This window comes from Sinocyclocheilus anshuiensis, unplaced genomic scaffold, assembly GCF_001515605.1.
Source record: "Sinocyclocheilus anshuiensis isolate Anshui unplaced genomic scaffold, SAMN03320099.WGS_v1.1 scaffold137, whole genome shotgun sequence".
NCBI lineage: Eukaryota > Metazoa > Chordata > Actinopteri > Cypriniformes > Cyprinidae > Sinocyclocheilus > Sinocyclocheilus anshuiensis.
In genome coordinates this window covers 119,431-141,380 of record NW_015537932.1, presented here as the reverse complement: position 1 = coordinate 141,380, position 21,950 = coordinate 119,431, and the positions used below count along the sequence as shown (strand labels likewise).

The 21,950-nt window shown below is 34.5% G+C and overlaps 2 protein-coding genes across 3 annotated transcripts in view; both read right to left on the bottom strand.

The window, feature by feature from the left end:
* Positions 1–5,426, bottom strand: part of LOC107658248 (rapamycin-insensitive companion of mTOR-like) — a 35,615-nt gene extending 30,189 nt beyond the window's left edge. For both annotated transcript variants that reach the window (XM_016446721.1, XM_016446731.1), the window contains exons 1-5: positions 5,345–5,426; positions 5,160–5,207; positions 4,233–4,330; positions 1,801–1,865; positions 1,501–1,632 (exon numbers count right to left, since the gene is read on the bottom strand). In XM_016446721.1, coding sequence (XP_016302207.1) covers positions 1,501–1,632; positions 1,801–1,865; positions 4,233–4,330; positions 5,160–5,207; positions 5,345–5,414 — 413 coding nt within the window. In that variant the 5' untranslated portion in view covers positions 5,415–5,426. The remainder of the gene's footprint in view (positions 1–1,500; positions 1,633–1,800; positions 1,866–4,232; positions 4,331–5,159; positions 5,208–5,344) is intronic.
* Positions 5,427–6,361: 935 nt separating this feature from the next.
* Positions 6,362–20,984, bottom strand: LOC107658239 (FYN-binding protein-like). The gene is made up of 18 exons (XM_016446711.1): positions 20,971–20,984; positions 15,468–16,014; positions 14,361–14,490; positions 13,810–13,868; positions 13,557–13,579; positions 13,261–13,301; positions 12,765–12,924; positions 10,631–10,790; positions 10,356–10,452; positions 10,250–10,260; positions 10,057–10,120; positions 9,245–9,285; positions 8,825–8,891; positions 7,281–7,380; positions 7,046–7,208; positions 6,937–6,967; positions 6,631–6,662; positions 6,362–6,539 (listed from the first exon to the last, which is right to left on the bottom strand). Exons 2-18 carry the CDS (start codon positions 15,991–15,993, stop codon positions 6,517–6,519), a joined length of 1,728 nt encoding a protein of 575 aa, XP_016302197.1. The 5' UTR covers positions 15,994–16,014; positions 20,971–20,984; the 3' UTR covers positions 6,362–6,516.
* Between the last annotated feature and the right edge of the window lie 966 nt (positions 20,985–21,950).

Below are 21,950 nucleotides of genomic sequence, written 5' to 3'. Positions count from 1 at the left end.
TGCATGTTCATTTAGTCTCAGTTATCGTTTAATGACCTTATCATCGCCTCGTCATCGTCTCGTTTTTGTCTGGGGGAAAAACTTCATTGACGAACATTTTTCATCATAGATTTCATTGACACTATATTTTTAAGTCAAAAACCACCTCAAGCGGGCGTAAAAACTTTTTTGTGAATTAATTAAATTAAATTAAATTCAAGTTTATTTGTATAGCGCTTTTCACGATACAATTCGTTGCAAAGCAGCTTTACAGGAAATTAAGGATTTTTTTCCCCAAAATTTGGCATTTCCTTCACTCGTTTCTGATGTGATACTTCAAAATACGTATAAAAACAGGATGATGGAAACTTCATCAAATATGACACTAATTCCAATTCTGCTGTAAAGCAACTCTAAAAAAGACAATAGTGTCATTATCCAGTGCAGTGAAACAAGTTCATTTAAAAGCAGCTCTGCTGAAGACAGTAGTAACATTACTCGGCTCAAGTCATTTCAGTGTTGATTCAATTCAGTTCAATAACACTGTTGATGTTGCAAAAGTTGTCAATTATAAAACGAATTAAATTTGGCAATATTTGGCTTCATTCAGCTCAATTTGGCTCAAGTTTTGCTTTCATCTGATTGTATCAATCATTGTGGTCAAATCAATATTATTACTTTTAAACCTAATGAAATTGTAAAACACTGAGGACCAGTGTTGGGGAAAGTTACTTTTAAAAGTAATGCATTACAATTTTGCGTTACTCCATACAAAAGTAACTAATTACGTTACTTAGTTACTTTTTATGGAAAGTAATGCGTTACGTTATGTTTGCTTTACTTTTTAAATCTGGACAGGGCTTGCTTGTTTGTTTTTAAAATAAAAAAGTTCTATTTTTGGCAAATATAAAAGCCTTTTCACACCAAAAGTGAAATGAATAAGCCTCAGGCTGAAGGGAAAGTCAATTTACGTCCATACAGTAGAATGCAGAAGAAGACATTTCAACACACTTCAGCAATAAAAAAAGACACACGAATGTTTGTCTAGAGTAATTTTAGCTTTAGTATGGTTGAACTGGATCATCGAAGGTCAGAAGCAAAGGCATTGCTTAATAGAATGGGATTAAATACATAAAGGATATTTGTGTTGTTTAACATTTAATTATTGCAGGTTTGCGTCATATTCTGAGTTGCATTATTTTTATTAATTTTGAGGAATACTGAATCTGTGTTGTTTTTTTTTGTGAGTGAGATGAATTCATGCATTTCATATTTATTTTAGAACTACAGTAACAACTTCTGATTTCTCTCAACATGGGGACAAGAGAGCTGTCAATCAATAAATTGGAAGAAAAAAAGTAACTTGCGTTACTTAGTAACTCAGATATTCTCTTGTAAATTAAAAAGTAATGCATTACTTTACTAGTTACTTGAAAAAAGTAATCTGATTACGTAACTCGCGTTACTTGTAATATATTACCCCAACACTGCTGAAGACACAAAACAGGTGTGTGAACTCACCTGGAGACCAGGTAATCCACCTGCAGCTGAAGAAATTTCTGGAGGACACTACTATCATGGATCAGATACCTTAGTGCTCTCAAACCTGCAGCCCGAACCTCCTTCACCTCATTCAACAACGCTACACGCAGACTAAAACAATAAAGAGAGAATGAAAAACACAAGAAGAGCACTACAAATCAGTCATCTGTGAGATTCCATGATGTTTGGGATGTAATCTCAGAAGGCAGCTGTCTACAGTATGTAGTCAGCAATGAGCTCACTAGGTTTTGGAACGCAGTAAGATATAGTTCTACTTACCAAATGATGATTTCCTCATATGTAAATCCTAATTTCTCTTCACAGTGACTTACACTGTTCAGGAGCTGAGAGAGAAAGAGAGAGATGCTCATCACAAATATTCTTGCGCTAAGTCAGAGAGTTTATTAGACTGTTAATGGTTAATGCATTCATATAAAATCATGCTCACAGTGTACACTACTGTTTAAAAGTTTAGGGCCAGAAAGATTTTTTTTTAAGAAATGAATACTTCTATTCAGCAAGGATGAATTCAACAGATCAAAAAATGACAGTAATATATTTGTGTTATGTTAATGCTGTTATTCTGAACTTTCTATTCATCAAAGAATACTGAAAAAATATATCACAGTTTCCACAAAAATATTAAGCAGTGCAACCGTTTTCAAGATCGATAATAATAAGAAATGTTTCTTGAGCAGCAAATCAGCATATTAGAATGATTTCTGAAGGATCATGTGACACTGAAGACTGGAGTAATGATTATTGATTACATCACAGGAATAAATTACATTTTACAATATATTCAAAAATAGTATTTCACAATATTACTGTTTGTACTTAAATAAATACAGCCTTGGTGAGTAAAGAGACTTCTTTCAGAAACATTAAAAAAAAATCTTACCGACCCAAACTTTTACGTTTTATAAAAGAATTAAAATAGAAATAAGGAATTTTCTTACAACACTATTTTCATTAATTCATTAAGTGTCATCATCCCACTAGAACATCTAGTTTCTGACATATAAACAAAGGTTGATTGGTGGCTGTGCTAATATACTGGGTATTTTAGCGCAACTGGAATGTTGTATCAACCAATCAGGATCCAGGACAGAAAATATGCATTTATAACTATATACTCTTTAAAACTTAAAGAATTCATTCTTTAAATTCTTTAAAAGCTGTTTCGAAAGTGAACAAAGTTGCAAAACCTGATGAGATGCATAAACTGAACCGAGAAATAAAAAGTGAGACAGACACATCAATAATTGCACTAAGCGGACCTCACAGTGTAAAATTAGTCTCCTAAACATGTTTGTGTGTGTGTGTTACTGAGGAGCGTAACGACCTTGGCAGGTTAAGCATGCATATGTATGCGTTTATGATGATGTCAGAGCTCAGGCAGTCAGAAGGGGTCATGTGACTCTCAGTGAGGATTAAATCTCCTCTATCTCAGCATCCTTAACAGGCCACACACAGCACTCATGCACACACACACCAATTGAGTTATTATTCACCAAAGCTGAGAAAATCCCACTTAAACACACACACACACAAACAAAACCTGCACACATACTTCTGCACTAACAGTCTTACATTTAACCTCAGTCCCACTGAGATGAAACTCTCACACACAAAACAAACTCGCTCAGAAAGAAAGTGAGAGGAGGCGCCCACTAAGACAAACAACCCGACAACACACACACACACACACACACACACACACACACACACACACACACACAGCCTGCTGTTGTTTACTGTGTTACAGATCTGCTCACAGGACCAAGCCTTAAAAACAGTGCCTTATAGTCACATTTAGCAGATTAGAATTGTGCGATAATATAGTTACATTTTGCAATGATAGGAGCAATCATGCATTTGAGATTTGCTATATAGTATATAACGCTTTACGTACATATATTTTATGTATGCGGGTAAATGTGGATGTATTAGCTATATATCCAACCGCCAAGTCTCAATGCTATTCTAGTTTCTAGATACAAGTTATAAGCCATAATGTAATATTTTTCATTTAAAGCGAGGTACTATATACAAAACTTTTTTTTTTTTTTATCCACTGATTAATTTTGGGCTATTTTTTCCTCCATAACATGTCTTCTTTCAGACTAGTGGTAAGAAAACATCCAAAACACACATTTAAGTGTCTATTTTATTATACTTTACCTGTAGATTTCAATTACTATTTCAATGTTCAGTTCTGGAAATGTATGAAAATTAGTGCATATTTAATATAACAACTCCTAATTTTCATATTTGAAACAACACATTGCAGAAAACCTGCATTATAAAAGAATTGTCTTAATGTCCTCTGATTAATCAACTGGAGAAGTATGGTGATATCTATTAGTTACAGTTTTACCCTGGGTCTTGCCTTAAAAGCTTAAGGCTTAAATACAAAAATGAGTTCATGCAATGCAGATCAAGTTCAGGGCCACTCAGAATATTTGGCTGCAGAATTCGCAAAGCATTTTTTGGCTAATTTAACAATGCTTTCAGCGATCAATAAGAATGAAGTGTTCTTAATTTAAACTTAATTTAACCATGTTTACATTTAGCATATTTTGCCCCAAAATCAGTGCAAAAACTGTGAAGAAAGTCTTCAGATTCCATGCAGACCTGGTCATGATCTTCTCTCATCATTAAAATCATACGCAAGAATGAACAACCAGCATAAATGAAAGTTGCACTACCTTAACAAAGTTGTTCAGGTGGCCAAGCTTCCTCATGTTGGAAACCCCGTGAGATTTGGCAATGTTCTGAAGGATCTCACGCATGTTATCTGAGGGTTCTGTAGAAAGCAAAAACCATAAATTAAAATCCTCAAAAAACATAAGGTTAATAGTCAGTTACTGCTAACATATATTAGGTATTCAGCATCCAGGACAGGAAATATGCATATAATAGTTTATTAAATGTGTTATTATTCTTTAAAATCTCTCTTATCTAACAACATAAATATATCACATAATGTGTCTCCATATCCACTAGGAAGCATCACTTTCCCTGTGCAGAACTCAAAAAACCTCTTGCGTGCGAGTGATATTTGCACATACGTGATATTATGATCTAAATTCAGCAAACTTTTCCCTGCTCTAGTCTTTATTTAGTACATTTCTCAAGAGAGACGTCAAACCCACTGGCACGGCAAGATTCATCAAGATCAGGCTCATCAAAGACTTTTTGCACCAGCTTAGATGAATCAAAGTCTGAAGTCTTAAAACACAGACTTGATAGGCAGCATGCAAAGATGTGAGGGCATCAACTGTTTACTGATACAGCCTAACCGAGCTGAATGCACTGCAGCTATTCTGCTGACATGCAGATGTTTACTAGACAACACAAACTGATGGGGCTGTGTGTGCACTACAGATCAAAACAACACCTGGGCCCCAAATCCTAGTGAGCTGCCTAGCTAGACAGCATTTTTCAGGCATCACAGGCGTAAATAACGCGGTCTATGTAGGCAACCTATTAGGTTTAGAGACAGTCAACATCTCATTCAGCCTCATTCTTCTGTCTGCACAGATGGGAAATCACTAATGACAATTTCTTGGATTTAAGGGGAATCTGATCATTTCTTGGTTATTATTACAGGGAAGCATTATGGCGACTCTCACCCCGCGTAAGATCCAGCGGTACATTCTCTTCCCCGCTGTCATTCCGACCTGTCAAACACACAAAAATCGACACAATAAAGACACTGTGAGGCCTTATCCGAGATTTAACGGATGCTACACAAGCAGAGGGCTATAAACAGCGCCGGCTGCGCGCGATAACCGGGGTGTGGGTGCCGTTAACTTGCCTCTCATCCGTACACTCCGGGTCGGACGGCCGCGGATGCTGACCGCCATGTTGGCAGGGACGTTCATCATCACAACACCGGAACTCTCGTAACCTCTCGCGATGCTTGAGAGCAGACGATTTTATATACACAAATCGAAGTACTTGAAAGTGAAACCTAGTTTTTATGTACTTCATAATGAGATTCTTTCCTATACAAAGCTTTTAAGATGATGTAAAATAAAAATGAAATAAAACATTTAGCTATAATAGAATATAATTTGCAAAATAAATCCTTGTTAATTTAATTATTAATTAATTTTAATTACTGTTATGTAAAGAGTGTTATTTTTTACCATGTGTTTGTCAAAAAAGTCAAGCGATGCTGAAGGAAATTTGAAGCTTTTCTCCGTGTAAGACAAAACAAATATGTAATGTGGTAAGAAAAAATTTTAATATATATATATATATATATATATACATATATATATACACACACACACACTGGTGTTCAAAAGTTTGGGATCAGTAAGATTTTTTATGTGTTTTAAAGAAGCCTCTTCTGTTCACCAGGGCTGCATTTATTTGACAAAAATACAGAAAAAAACAGTAATATTGTGAAATATTATTACCATTTAAAATAATGGCTTTCTATTGTAATATATTTTAAAATATAATTTATTTCTGTGATCAAAGCTGAATTTTCAGCATCATTACTCCAGTTTTCAGTGTCACATGATCCTCCAGAAATCATTCAAATATGCTGATTTAATATCAATGTTGGAAACAGTTGTTTATTTTAAGTATATTAAAATAGAAAACCATTATTTTCAATTGCAATAATATTTCACAATATTACTAGTTTTCTGTATTTCTGATCAAATAAATGCAGCCTTGATGAGCAGAAGAGACTTCTTTAAAAACATTAAAAATCCTACTGATCCCAAACTTTTTAACGGCAGTGTGTGTGTATGTATATATATATGTATATGTATATATATATATAAAGAAGAAAAAAAACAAAAGACAGGATCACAAATTACTTTATTCCTACTCAGGTGACTTTATATATACATTTTATAATATTCACTATATATCATTCTCAAACAATGCACAGTTATTTTGGTGAAAGAATTAATGACAAATAAGTATGTTGAAAGATGATAAAAACACACTAGACGGGTTTATCCATGCTTAGTCATTGTCGTAGATGCACTCTGTAACAAATAAGTAGAAAAAAATCATTGCAGTACAAAATGATGACTAAATATACTTTCATCAACTGTAGCTGTGCACGTTAAACCTTACCGTCACCAATATCATCATAAACAGAGGCGTCCCTTAGAGAGGAGAGGAAGTGAGACAAAAAATAAGAAGCTGTGGTCAACCGATCGGGCATTAAAATGAAATCAAAATGGGCGATGTGGCATTGCAGAATTTTACACAACATTTACTCAAAATTCACTAATATTCACTATTATTCAGGCATATCAAATTAGCCAAGTGTGCTTAGAAAAGCAAAAACTGTAGCTACTGACTGGGGCGAAAGAAACGATCTCAAAAAGATCGTCTCACCAGAATAGAAATAGAAATGAACAGCAAGACTATACTTACTGCTCCAAATTAGCAGTAGACACGTAGCCAACTGAAACAGACAGAGACTAATTAGTTTCCTCTTCTGCTGTAATGTGCAGCACATGTAGTATTTCCTAAACCAACTCACATTTTCCTTCGCTGTTCCGGCCGATGAGTTTGTCATCTCCTGGATGAACGATCACATCAATGATTTCTCCGGGTTTGACTGGCAAGTCTTTATTACCAAACTTCTTTATAGACAGCGATTGGAGAACAGTAGCTTGATACAGCACTTTGATTTCCGCATTATACTGCAAGAAGAAGCAATGAGGGTTAGTATACAGAGTTATTCATTCACCATTCGTCAAACAAACGTATCTTACTTTAAACTTCTTCCTAAACTCTTTCTCCTCCTTCTCAAACTTTTTCTTTTTCTTCGGGTCCATCTCGTCTGTCTTGCTTGTTGAGCTGAACTTTGGAAAGCTGCGGTGAATGAGAGATGGAAAAAGATACAAAAGTGATTTTGACATATTCTGAAGAAAATGCAAAAGATGCTTATCTGTGCAAAACTCACTGCTATAACGTTGCAAAGGTGTTCAGAGCGGTTGCTAGGGCATTTTAGCCAGTTATATTGCTTGACAGGTGAAAATCCTAAGGCTGATTAGGACTTCTACATACACTACCGTTCAAAAGTTTGTGGTCAGTAAGAATAAAAAAAAGGATACTTTTATTCAGCAAGGACACATTAAATTGATCAAAAGTGACAGTAACAACACATCAAATAACCAGAGCCACAGTAAATGTGCCTTAATTGTTGTGAAAAAAATATCATGGTGAAAAAATCCTGAATCGTCCTACTATAGGATTCATTTTCATGGAAAATATAAATTTTTTGATGTCCTTATTTTGATGTCAAACATGAGTGTTTATTATTGTTTTATCATCTTAAGATAATTTTAAACTTCTTTTTGTAAAATGTATTGTTATATAACTAAATGTATGCAATAAATGACAATTGTTTTGATATTATGTAATATAATGCAATGACTTTAAGACATTAAGTGATTTAAGCAACCACTCAAAAGCTTGGGGGCAGTAAAATGCATTGTTTTTTTGCCACATTTGTAATAAATGCTGTACTTTTGAATTTTCTATTCATCATAAAATACTGAAAAAATATCAGTTTCCACAAAAATATTGAGCAGCACAACTGTTTTCAAATCCACATATTAGAATAATTTACACAAATAAATTACATTTTAAAATAGAATTGTATATTTAAATAGCAAACAGCTATTTACAATTGTAATCATATTTTTAAATATTACTGTTTGACTCTATTTTTTCAAATAAATGCAGCCTTGGTGAGCAAAAGGACTTCTTTCAAAAACATTAAAGGGTTAGTTCACCCAAAAATGAAAATTAGCCCATAAATTACTCACCCTCAAGTCATCCTAGGTGTATATGACTTTCTTCTTTCAGAGGAATCCAGTCGGAGTTATATTAAAAATTGTCTTTGATCTTTAAAGCTGTTTCATGGCACTCAGAGGGTGTTGCAGTGCTTCAGTCCAAAACAAGTTAAATAAAAAGCGCCCATCCATTAAAACAGCTTGAAAGATCAAAGACAATTTTTAATATAACTCCGACTGGATTCCTCTGAAAGAAGAAAGTCATATACACCTAGGATGACTTGAGGGGGAGTAATTTGTGGGCTAATTTTCATTTTTGGGTGAACTAACCCTTTAAAAAATCTTACCGACTCAACCTTTTGAACAGTTGTGTTACATAATGACTTGCCAAAATTTAAAAGTGACTTAAGCATTCATGGAAAAGCTCACTTACTACAAATTTGCTTACTAAAATAATATGAAAAAAAAGAACACATTTTCATAAAATGTTCTTCTTTTTGTAACATGCATGAACTAACCTGTTAGGAGACGGAGGAGGAGGGAAGTCTGCTGGAAAAATGTCATCATATGTCTCATCAATGGCACCTGTTGGACAGAAACCAAAAACCGCAGGCTCTGAGTGGAGCATTTACATTTACATTTATGCATATTGCAGACGCCTACATCCAAAGCAACAACAACACCGCATTCAAGGTAAACATTTTTGTAAATTCATTATGTATTTCCTGGGAATCAATTCAATGTTCTTGGCTTTGTCAGCGCCAAACTACAGAAACACTCAACCATTACATATGAGCAACCAATGACTGTATATTTTATGCATTTCTGAATGTTAAATTAAATCCAGTGCTGTTAAGATTATTCATATGGCTGTGCTTACACTAAATTCATATATTATATTAAATGTGCAGAGAAAATCCAGTATTACTCACACACACCATTAAATGTAAGAGGGTCTGGAGGGGGTGGAGGGGGAAAGCTGCAAAATAGCAGTAAAATTACAACAGATGGCAGTAAATCCACTATATACTGTATGTGCTTCAGTTTAAAAGGTGCTTTAAATTTACTTAGAAATTACTTTAGACCTTCAACTATCAGTGAGGAATTTGTATAGATTAGGGTTTTTTAATATGACACAATATTCTTTTTTATATAAATATAATATAAATGACTATACTATTATATAAAATGTATAAAATACATCCACATGTACTGTATTTATATACAAGTATGTTTAATATAAATGTTTAAACATTATTAATTATAAATAATATAATTTAAAATATTAATATTTGAATAAATATATGATAAGCTCAAAACCACTAAATTTAATAATAAATATTGCTTTAATATAAAAATGGAGATGATTTGGTTAATTTACATGATTCAGTTAATGTTTTTTATTCAGCTTTGCCATCACAGGAATAAATTATATTTTAAAATGTATTTAAAGAAAAATTGCTATTTTAAATTGTAATATAATTTCACAATGATTATATAAAATATAAATGAATTAATTAACAAAGGCTGCATTTATTTGCTCAAAAATACAATAAAAATACAGCATTTTCTATCAAATAAACGCAGCCTTGGTGAGCATAACAGGCTTTTTTCAAAAACATTAAAAGTCTTGCTGCACCTTACAGTAAGTGCTGAGCATGAAAATTAATTACTAAAACTTGCTGTCATAATTTTTTGGATGAATATACTGGTATTTGTGAAGTATTAAATGCTTTTGAACATGATTCACCTGAAATCAGCTTGTGGATCATCTGGACAATGATAAATATCATCATCACATTCAACTTCTGGCACTAGTCATGTGACAAAATCGTGCACAAGGGGAAACAAAAAATAATAATTTTTTTTACTTGGCACTCTTTTGCACGTGATTGCAATGTTATTTCATTTATATTTATTAAATGTATAATGCAATGTCTTACCATCTGGTAGACTGAAAAAAAGAGATGTTTTTTAGTAAAAAATATAAGTAACAATTAACCTGAATATGTTAATAATCTTTAACAAATGTACAAGTTACTCTCTTACTTATTGACTTCATCATCTGCGCACACATCATCATACACCTCCTGTTCCTCCTGTGTGCTTCCCACAACATCTAGAGTGTCAGGCTTCACAAAACCATCTACACGTAAAACACACCAACACAAAGTCAAAATAGCAGCTGAAAATGGTTAGAGACAAACAGGAAGCTTCAGCCTAATAAAGACTGAGCATGTTCAGTTTAGCAGCTCTTGTTAGCAAATAAACATGACTGAATTCTTTACAAAGTAAATACAGTGCAGTGCAGCAGAGTAACTCACAGAGGCCTTCAGTGTTTCTGGCGAGCCAATAGTCTTTTGGGTTTTCTGTTTTACGTACAATTTCAATGCTCTCTCCCTGCTTCAGTGGAAGTTTGTTCTTTCCACCCTTGTGATCCACACTGGCCTTCGCGGTTTCAACCACCACAATCGGACCCTTGATCTATCCGAGCACAAACAGCAGTGATGGTGTAAGTTTCTTACAGTCATTGTCACTTATTAATGTTAGCATTAAAAAAATAAACAAATAAACATGTTTACAAAACTGCAACAAAATTACAGTTACATAATGTCTATGGGAAAAACTTGTGTAAAGTGAGTATGGGTCACAAAATGAAAAAATTAAATAATAATAATAATAATGAATGAAAAAAATACACATATACATACATATATATATTTTCATACATATATTTTTTTTTCACTCCTTCAGTGTTTCTGGCGAGCCAATAGTCTTTTGGGTTTTCTGTTTTACGTACAATTTCAATGCTCTCTCCCTGCTTCAGTGGAAGTTTGTTCTTTCCACCCTTGTGATCCACACTGGCCTTCGCGGTTTCAACCACCACAATCGGACCCTTGATCTATCCGAGCACAAACAGCAGTGATGGTGTAAGTTTCTTACAGTCATTGTCACTTATTAATGTTAGCATTAAAAAAATAAACAAATAAACATGTTTACAAAACTGCAACAAAATTACAGTTACATAATGTCTATGGGAAAAACTTGTGTAAAGTGAGTATGGGTCACAAAATGAAAAAATTAAATAATAATAATAATAATGAATGAAAAAAATACACATATACATACATATATATATTTTCATACATATATTTTTTTTCTTTCTTTTTTTTACAATTATGTAACTGTTGATTTGTTATAAACAAAATTACAGTTACTCAATGTCTATGAGCAAAGAAACTCATAAAAACTGAGTCTGGGTCACGTTTCACGCCAAAATAAATAAATAAATGTATACATTTATAAACATAAAAATACATTTTTATATATAGAATGAAATTTTTTAGGGGGGGGTGGTGGATGCAAATTTAACCTCAAAATCAAAATTGCTATTATATTTCACATAAACAGAATATATAGTTCATATACATATGTATAAATATAAATATATAATTTTCCTCCATGATCACAGTGGTATACAGTATATATATATATATATATGGGTCAAAGACGTTAAGATGTCCGCATCAAAAGAAATGTACAAAAGTGATTATATGTCCATAGAAAGCACATTAAATGTAAGTAAAGTGTCTACTTTTAAGATTTCAAATAAGTTTTTGGAGAATAAAATGTCAAAATTTGGTTGAAATAATGTTACATTGTCATTCAGTGTAACACAATATTTATGTAAAATTCAAACAACATGCTTCTTCTGACGTGTACATATTAACATATATAAAAGAATAAGAGAGCATATTCAATTTTATTGTGTTTTAAATTAGTAAAAATTTCTTCCTGACAGATATTTATTTTTTGCTCAGAAAAACAAAAACAAAATTGCAATTAAATTAAACAGAATTTTTTTGGGGGGAAAATAACAATTTAAAGCAGTATTACACTTATTGTTTTTATGCTTAAACCCTTTTTCGTCTTTGACCCATAATATACTGTATACTGTATATATATATATATATATATTTATATAGTATATAACAGCTACAAAAAACACTGCAATCCACACAACATAATGGGAAACTGTCGATGCCAGAGAAAGCTGTCTGAAAGGGATGTTTAGGTAAAAAATAAATAAATAAATAAAACCATAGCTCACCAAATCACTGCAGAATTAAATGTTCACCTCGACCTTGCATATAATGATTAATTTTTTTTTAAATCAGCATAAACTTATTTATATCATCATAAATAAAATCCAGTAAAACAAGTACCACTATGATCATAGAGGAAAATGATATACAAATAAATAAAAACAAATGTCAAAAAATAATGTCATAAATAATCGTAAAATAAATCTTCTATTTATGTGAAATATAATATCAATTTTGAGGAGAAATGTGTCTCCAGATGTGTTCTTGACAGGTTTTGTGAGATAAATAATATAATGAAATAAAATAATGAAAATGAAAATAAATCCAGCAGCACTGAGCTGTTTGTAATCACTTTAAACTTTTTCCTGGCGTCCTGCTCCCTTTTCTCTATCTCTTTCTTCTCTCTCTTCTCCTGCTCCAAGCGTTTCTTCTCTTCTTTTTCCAGCTTTTTCTTGAGTTCCTTTGATTCTTTTGTCGTCTTTTCTTCTTTCTGTTCTTTGTTTTCCTCTGGCCTGTGTAGAGGAGAGTGTTCCATTAGCAGAATTTTAAGTGAGTTTTCCTTCTTTTTCTTCATAAATCATATTAAAATTTGAGCCCAATTGATATGCAGCCTTTGCTAAAGACTAACCAATTACATTTTCTGAAGAAAACGTGAGCAGCATTTGCCTGTGCAAAACGTGCTAGTATGATGCTAGGGTACTGCTTCACAAGTTTGTTGAAAATTACTTAAAGTAACAGTGAAGGACAAGTGAAAATTAATACTTTGGTTCAGGGGTTTGCTCCAATTATTAAATATTATGAGCAATAGTAAATTAATTAATACTCGTACATTAAATGAACACTCTCACCAATTGTGATCAAGATCCTCGTACATGTCCTCGTCTGACTCCTACACAAGAAACAAACATAATCATCACTGGCTTTGTAAAAGTTACTACATCAAAACCAATGAACTGTAATTAGTGACCTTCTGCTCACTAGAGTCCATTATAATGACCGTGTTGTGAATGCTGTCATTTCATTTTGAGATTCTGATTCATTTGCAGAAGTGTCTCAGCAGCCATATGTTATGCAATTTAAAACATCTCTAAAGAGATGTCAGTTTATACAGTATAATTACACACAATGAACATTTCATCTTTACCTCAGGGTCATTGCTGCTTTTACCTAAAACAGAAAGAGACGTCAGTAATACAGAATTAAAAATAAAAAAAAAAGACAAACAAACCTCAGCACTAATGATGGAGGAAATCGGAAGTCACACCTAATGTCTAAATGTGACAGCATGTGAGATATTTTGTAAGGCAATGGCATTCAGACATTAAGTAGCCAGATATTTCTTAGGGTCACTATATGTATCAAACATTAATATTAAATAACTTCTCTGTGAATGGCACCTAGTGAAGTCTCCATCCGGCTCATGACGTCTGTATCATCGTAATAACCCTCCTCATCCCTGTTCACAACAGAAGAAACACTTTTAAACTGCAACTTCACATCTTTGTCTTAAAAGAAAAAAAAATGTGTACTACTGCATTCCCTCAGAAAAAGAAACTGTGCTACAGTATACAATATCAGGGTGGTAACACTATAAAATTAATGTGTGAATTTTGCAAAAAGCATTGTGGTAATGCAAATACTAATGTATTGTTATTTTACCATTGTACTGAACTATTACCATATTCATGTAACAGCATTTGTGTATTTTTTACTCATGTGCCACTCCAAGGTACTTCATTAGTAAACCCCCATTGTATTACTACAGAACCTTGTCCTAAAACAATAAATAAATGAATCAAATAAAAAGTATTAAAATAATTATTTTCAATTATTTTCTTTTTTGGAAAGTATTTCATATTTGTATATTTCTATTGTATTGTAATGACGTGTAAATCTCCAGAATGATTACTGATGCTGTTTTTAAACGTATCTCAAAGTGAGCACTCACACTGGAGGGGGAGCAGGTGGAAATGTGAAGGGTGGTGGTGGGGGTGGAGTCACAGATGTGATTGACAGGCGTTCTGGAGGCGGTGGGGGTCGGAGGGAGAAATTTTCCTCAGGGTTGCTGGTGTTGGATACTGATGAACCAGCAGACAGAAACAGAACATGAAGCGACAAGTGCATATATATTTACTAGAGGTTATAGTTCACAATTCAGGGAAATACCTTTTGGATGTTTAGACCAGAATACAATTGGCCCAGAAAGTTTTTGGACACACTTTATGAATTCCATTAGGTAACAACACATCAAACCACCAGAACCAGAGAAAATGTGCTTAATTACTGCGAAAATAACGTTATAATGCAAAAATGGTTCTACTATAGGATTCATTTTCATTATGCAAAATATCATTTGCTTTTTTTTTACTTATATTTTTTATTATTATTATTTTTAAAAGTTTAGGGCCAGTAAGATTAAATTTTTTATCAAATTAATATTTTTATTTGCATTAAATTGATAAAAAAAAATTCAGTAAATAATTTTATAATTTTTTACAAAAGATTTATATTTCAAATAAGTGCTGTTGAACTTTTTATTCATCAAAGAATTTTGAAAAAACATATCACAGTTTCCACAAAAATATTAAGCAGCACACGTTTTCAACATTGATAATAATAAGAAATGTTTCTTGAAGAGCAAATCAGCATATTAGAATGATTTGATTTCTGAAGGATCACGTGACACTGAAGACTTGGAGTAATGATGCTGAAAATTCAGCTTTGATCACAGAAATAAATTACATTTTAAAATTAATTCAAATAGAAAACCGTTATTATAAATTGTAATAATATTTCACAATGTTACTGTTTTTACTGTATTTTTGACCAAATAAATGCAGCTCTGGTGAGCATTAGAGACTTCTTTCAAAAACACTAAAAAGAAATCTTTCTGACCCCAATTTCTTGAACAGTAATGTGTCCAAAATCTTACTGGTATTGTGGGTGTAAATTCACATTATTTCAGACATCTAAAAAGAATGAACTGAATCTTTCTCTGAATAAAAACACATCAGTTTAGCTTAAATGAGCTTCATCATTGAGGTCCGTATCTTACCATTCCCTCTGAACTTGCTGAGGTTAACATGTGGAGGTCTCTGTGGTTTGGCAGGACATTTTCCTAAAGCAAACACACTGGGAAGAGACTTATTTTTTGGCACTGACAAATCACCAGTAGCGGTTCCCGGTGCTGCAGAGATCTTTTCATGGAGAACAGGTTTCTGCATAATAGGCAGTTTGGCAGGAATCTGGAATCCGGCTCCAGTGGGGGCTTGTGTAAAAGCGTTCTCCTGTTTTCCTCTATTGGGCAGCTTCACTCCTACAGCATCACTTCTCGAGTCACCATTGGTCTTGTTGTTAGAAACTGGAGGATTGAATCTAGCCTCCATAGAGTTAACCATGAAGTTGGGTTTGACCATGAGTGGCCTGGAGCCTGCGCCTTTATTCATGTCCACAGGTTTAAGTTTCGCCAGCTTGGGGATCAACACTGGATTCTGGTCATGATTCCCGGCGCTGCTGAATTGATTGTTCTGAGCAGGTTGGGAAAACAAACATTCGCCAGCCAGTGAGTTAAAGTGAGACATCAGGGATTGTACATTAGAGGCCTAAAAATGTACAACATAAAAAAAACATTGGCAACACTTTACAATAAGGTCTCATTTGTTAACATTAGTTAATGCATGAACTAACTGAGCAATATATTTTGACAGCATCTATTAAAGGGCACATATTATGCAAAATCCACTTTTACATGGTGTTTGGACATAAATGTGTGTTGGCAGTATGTGAACACAACCAACCTAGAATGATAAAATCCACCCACTCCTTATTTTTTAATTCCTATTAAACCAAACCAGTCTCATTAGGCATGCCGTTTTGATTCTCTTAGCATTGTGACGTCCATAGACTGTATAAAAACATGGACGTAGTGTCCGTGACGTCACCCGTAGGTTTCCGAAGAGCGTTTTTGAAGCCTAAAGTAGGTGGAGCTGGCCATCGCCATCTTGGCAGCGCGTCACTCCCGGATAATCGAAAATGGGCAAAGAGGCGGGAGCTGGTTGCTGAAACCACGGCCACCAAGCTTGACGGTGGTGACAGCAGCGGAAATCCACGTGTCACTCAAGTGGCCACGCTCTTAATTATGCAGAACTTTAAGGCTTAATATCATTTAAACGGATGAATTATAAAAAATTCACCCCCCTCACAGTTGTCATGAAGGGCAAAATTAGCTATATAGACCAAAACCACTTTTTGGACCAGGCTGTAAGCATATTTTTTTCTGCTGTAAAGTTGGGCATTTTAACATGGGGAGTCTATGGGACTGACTCCCTTTTGGAGCCAGCCTCTAGCGGCCAGTCGATGAATTGCAGTTTTATTCACTTCCGTGTTGGTTTCACTAGAGAGACCGGAAGGTTGCCGCTTGGTGATGTCACAATGTTTAGGCCCCGCCCACAGCCGCTGACTGACAGTCCTGCATTACCATAGTTTCCGCCCTCAGTGAGTTGTACGCTGTCCTCCATTTTCTCCGCGCTCGAGAAGCTGTAATGTCAACGTCTAGTAAGCAATTCCGGTGTTCTGTGTTTGGCTGCAAGACTGAACAAAAGAGTCTTCATTTTCTCCCAACATCTGAGCCACTGAGGACTCAGTGGATTACTTTTGTTTTTGAAGGTAATGCGCCACAAAATCTACCTAAATACGTAACGTTATATGTCTGCACAAACCATTTCACTCCAGACTGCTCTGTGAATGTCGTTATAGTGCTTAGCTAACATTTTAACCATATTTGTGTGTGTATGTTATTGAAGTATTTGAATTGATCAGCGTCATGCTGGTAAGATTAGTTAGCGCGGAGCTGTTAGTTCGGTGGCACTAGCAAACACGTCCTCCCTGCGCTGTCGAGTCGGTCGCACGGCAGCGAGCTCTTTAACATCGCGCTGTTTTGTCCCACTTTCAGTGTGTTTGGCTTCCCATATGTACGGCTGAACACTGGTTCTCTCGCTCTCAGGGTGTGTTCACACTTGTCATGTTTGGTTCGATTAAAACAAACCCTGGTGCGATTGCTCTGTTAGTGCAGTTCATTGGGTGTATTCACACCTGTCTTGTTTGGTTCGATTGAATCGAGCTCAAGTTCGTTTCTCCCCTTGGTGCGGATCTTTTGGGCAGGTGTGAATACAGCAATCGCACTCGAGTGCAGACCAAACAACCACACTGAGACCCAGCTGAAGAGGTGGTCTCGGTCCGGTTCCAAACAAACTCTGGTATGCTTGAGAATTTCTGTCCAATGAATGGATGACCTTAGCACACGTGTGGTTTTGTTTACAATTTCTGGTTCACTTGTAAAAAGGCCAGTGTGAAAGTGAACCACACCAACCAAAAAAAAATCAACATTGTATTTGGTCTGGACCAAAGCAAGTGAACTAGCGGACTTTCCTGGTGTGAATACAGTGTGAACGCTGCCATCCGAAACCTGGTGCGCACCAGCGGACCGAGACCGCTAAAAAGATGGGTCTCGGTCCGCTTCCAGACGAACTCTGGTGCGGTTCGAATGAAATATGAATGCAACACGGACCAAATACTTATAAACAAACCAAAAACAGGAAGTAATGACAAGATGTGACGCAATGCGACATGATTTGACGACGCAGAACGAGCGGTGTATCCCAAACAAAATGAGCAGAGGGCAAACGTGGAGCAACGAGGAGGTAAAGTGCCTTTTATGAGCTCTTCGTGAGTTCGCAGGTAGTGAAAATAAAATCATAAGTACACGCAGCAATGAGCGCGCTTAGTCCAGCAGACGGCATTAGGTGTGTTCGACTTAAAGCGGCACTGAGCAGACCGATCAGTGAATGGGTGCTTTGATGTCAAACACTCAATCGCTCTGCGCAGCGCCGCTTTAAGTCGAACACACCTTTTGATTTGGGTGTTCGGTGAGTTCTGTCGCGAAATATACGTCATTCAACCTGACCAATCGGGTTGTGAACGTATCACTATGCCTTTAGGTTCGGTATCTTTAGGTTCGCTGTCAAAAATGCCAGTGTGAACGCACAGCGGACCAGGACCAAATGTATCATTTTATTTTTTGGTTCGGACCAAACGAACCAAGAGAACCTAACTACAAGTGTGAATGCACCCTGTCAGTCTACTGGCTGTTTGTTGCTGTAGGTTTGCAAAGCAGAGATGTATACCAAAGACGCAGAGATGGGCGGGAATATGCAGCTCATTTGCATTTAAAGTGATACACACCAAAACAGCTCTTTTGTTTAGACACGCCCCAAAAAGGACATTTTCCAGATATAATAAATTATCTGTGGGGTATTTTCAGCTGAAACTTCACAGACACATTCTGGGGGTACCCAAGACCAATATTACATCTTGTAAAAAGGGGCATAATAGGTGTTATTTAACAAAAATACAATTGCTCGGTGTTCATGTTAGTTCACAGTGCATTAACTAATGTTAACAGATATAATTGTGATTTTAAATATGCATTACACTGAAAGAAGTTTTAACTCAGTAATTCTAGTCAATTTTACAAATAATTACAAAGAAATGGCAAGTAACACATTAAATTGAACATGAAAGTTGAAAGACTGAAATATTTTTGGACACACTTAAAATCATCATCTGTACATAAATCTTCTGTTCCAGATTTGACATTATTATTTTTTTTTTTCTTTAGTCTCATTTAATTGTTCTTTCTGTTCTTATGCCATATATGTATGTATGTATGTACCCAGAGCTCCTAAAAAACACAACAAATTCCTTGTTTGCGCACGCTTGGCGAATAAAGCTAATTCTGATTCTGAAAATCATTTAAATGAGTCCTCTAGCACCAAGTACGACATAACTTCGTAACTCACCCCATGTTTGTATGAAGCCACATCAAATTGTGTGGCTTGTTGAGGAGACGTGTGCTATGACTTTTTTATGCAATTGAACTTGTATGGTGGGCAATAAAATGGAGCAAAAAATCCCATAAACTTACAGTAAATGGGGGCCTATAGATACCTGATTCTGTTTCAAAACAATAATTGGTAACACTTTACAATTAGATTCATTAGTTAACTACTTTAGTTAACATGAACTAAGAATGAACAATACTTCTACAGCATATATTAATCTTAGTAATGCCAATACTTACTAATGCATTATAAAATCAAAAGTTGTGCTTGTTAACATTAGTTAACGCACTGTGAATTAACAAACTATGAACGACTATTTTCATTAACTAACATTAACAAAGATTAATAAATACTGTAATAAATGTATTGTTCATGTTAAATACATTAACTAACATTAACTAATTGTAAAGTGTTACCGATTAATTTAAAATATACAAAAAAATGCTGCAATTGTGATATATATGGAGTCAAAACAGTGTAATAAAGCACTCGCAATTTCAAGAAAGAATATAAGAAAAAGTCTCAGTTGTAAGTAGACCATGACTAGTTGCATAAACTACAGAGAGTAATTCCCCCAAAAAACTTTCGGTGATCAGTTCTTAAAAGAACCATTATTTCTTAGTGTGAAAAACATTTTAAAAAACCAAAGAACTTTTTTCCACTATAAAGAACCTTTTGTGGAACGTGAAGGTTCCATGGATGTTAAAAGTTCTTCATGCAACCAAAGATGACAATAAAGAACTTTTGTTTTTAAGAGGGCAACAACACTAAAAGCCACTCTGAACACTTTAGCAACACAAAATTGCTGAAGTGTTAACTAAAGTAGTCAACTAATGTTAACTAATGAACCTAATTGTAAAGTGTTACCAATTATTGTTTTGAAACAGAATCAGGTATCTATAGGCCCCCATTTACTGTAAGTTTATGGGATTTTATGCTCCATTTTATTGCCCACCATACAAGTTCAATTGCATAAAAAAGTCATAGCTTTTTTATGATATCACTGAATTCAATTAACTGCCTTTAACTGAAAATTGAGTGTTTACTACTGTCCTTTTGCACTGACACACTATTTTCCTATTTTGATACTGTTAAACTGCTTTGACACAATCTGTATTGTTAAAAGCACTATATAAATAAAGGTAAAAAAAAAATCCTTGCATGCACAGTCAATACAACTCACATTTTCTTCAGAAAATATAAAAAATAATAAAAAATATTTATTAACTATAATCACTAATGTTATAATTAATGCAGCAATATACAAACCCCTCTTAAGCAGGCTATACTGCTAAAAACATGTTGAATAATTTAGACTGTTAAACTGTGTGTTCACACCTTTAGGGTTCCGCCTTTACACAAGCCACTCTTTACATTCACAAGCGTGAAAAACCCTGAGAATTTGTATACTGCTGTCTGCTTCTTCAAAATGCAGCTAAATGATCAATATTATTGCATTCTTATCAAACACATCATATAATTATCAATCCTGATAAGAAAATCCACAAGCATCAAATCACTATTGCTATTATAGCATCTGCTCTAATATGCTGCACTAACACAAGTATAATCAAGAACTAAACCATCAACAGCAAACTGAAAAATCATAATAAAAGACGCTCCTTTAAATAAATCAGCACGATCGCTCAGTGAACTCACCCAGCCAGTGAATAAGTATGTGTGCAAGAATACAGTGGCTCTGAAACGAGTGAGAATCACAAATACACCCAGAGGAAATGCATGTTTCCATTACTTTAATAAGGAAGAGGTGTAACCAGGGTTTCACTATCGAGCATCACTACCCTGATCTGGGGTCAGGTTTATCATCAGCTCAAAACCACAGTCTAAGTTTTTGGCCTTTCAGAGTGAGAAACAACACAAACTCTGGCCAGGTGGTCAAATGCCTATTATACAAGCATAAATGATAATATAATCTCTGGTGTTTATTTGAGGAGCATATGAAGGTCAGTCTTCTAATTCAGAACGCCACAAAAATCTTTCACCAATAGCACTGCTGAAAGCAAAGAGCAGGACTCACCATAATGATGGCATGTGCTGGAACAACGGTCACTAGGTTATTAGTTTGTCTGTGGAGTCTTTTCAAGGAGTGTGGTTGAAAGAATGGGAGAACTGATGACTAACAACTTTTTTCTTCCTCCTTAATGGCATAAACGTTTGAGCAAAACACATTCATTTGAATCAGTGAGTGAGAAATATGTATTTATAGGGCAAAGAGAACTTACAAATGTAATTAATCATTTCAATTCAAATCTGATATGACTTTGCATAGTATGTGTGATAAGAAGGATTGTGTGTTTGTATGAAAGCCAGTCATAATTGAAACTAAAACGAGGACAATTAACCACTGACCTTAAGGGGTGAATCTTGCAAAAATATATCGAGGTTTTCACCTCAAGATTACAAAATATAAATTATATTATATAATTATACTATAAATGATGTTATAATTATAATTTATATTATATTACTATATAATTATAAATCATATTTTGCTAGAAAATTAAGCCTGCACTTTTCTCTGACACATTATTTTCATAACAATTAAGCACATTTTTCCAATTTTTTTAAAATTACAACTATGCTCAAAAGTGATAAAGGCAGTTCAAAAATACTACCAT

Coding starts and splice junctions, on each gene's coding strand:
- LOC107658239 (XM_016446711.1), bottom strand. CDS start 15,993: ATGTCTCACTTTAACTCACTGGCTGGCGAATGTTTGTTTTCCCAACCT. Junction 9,286..10,056: donor GATCCACAAGCTGATTTCAG/GTGAATCATGTT, acceptor GCTATTTTGCAG/CTTTCCCCCTCCACCCCCTC. Junction 6,540..6,630: donor TTATGATGATATTGGTGACG/GTAAGGTTTAAC, acceptor TATTTGTTACAG/AGTGCATCTACGACAATGAC.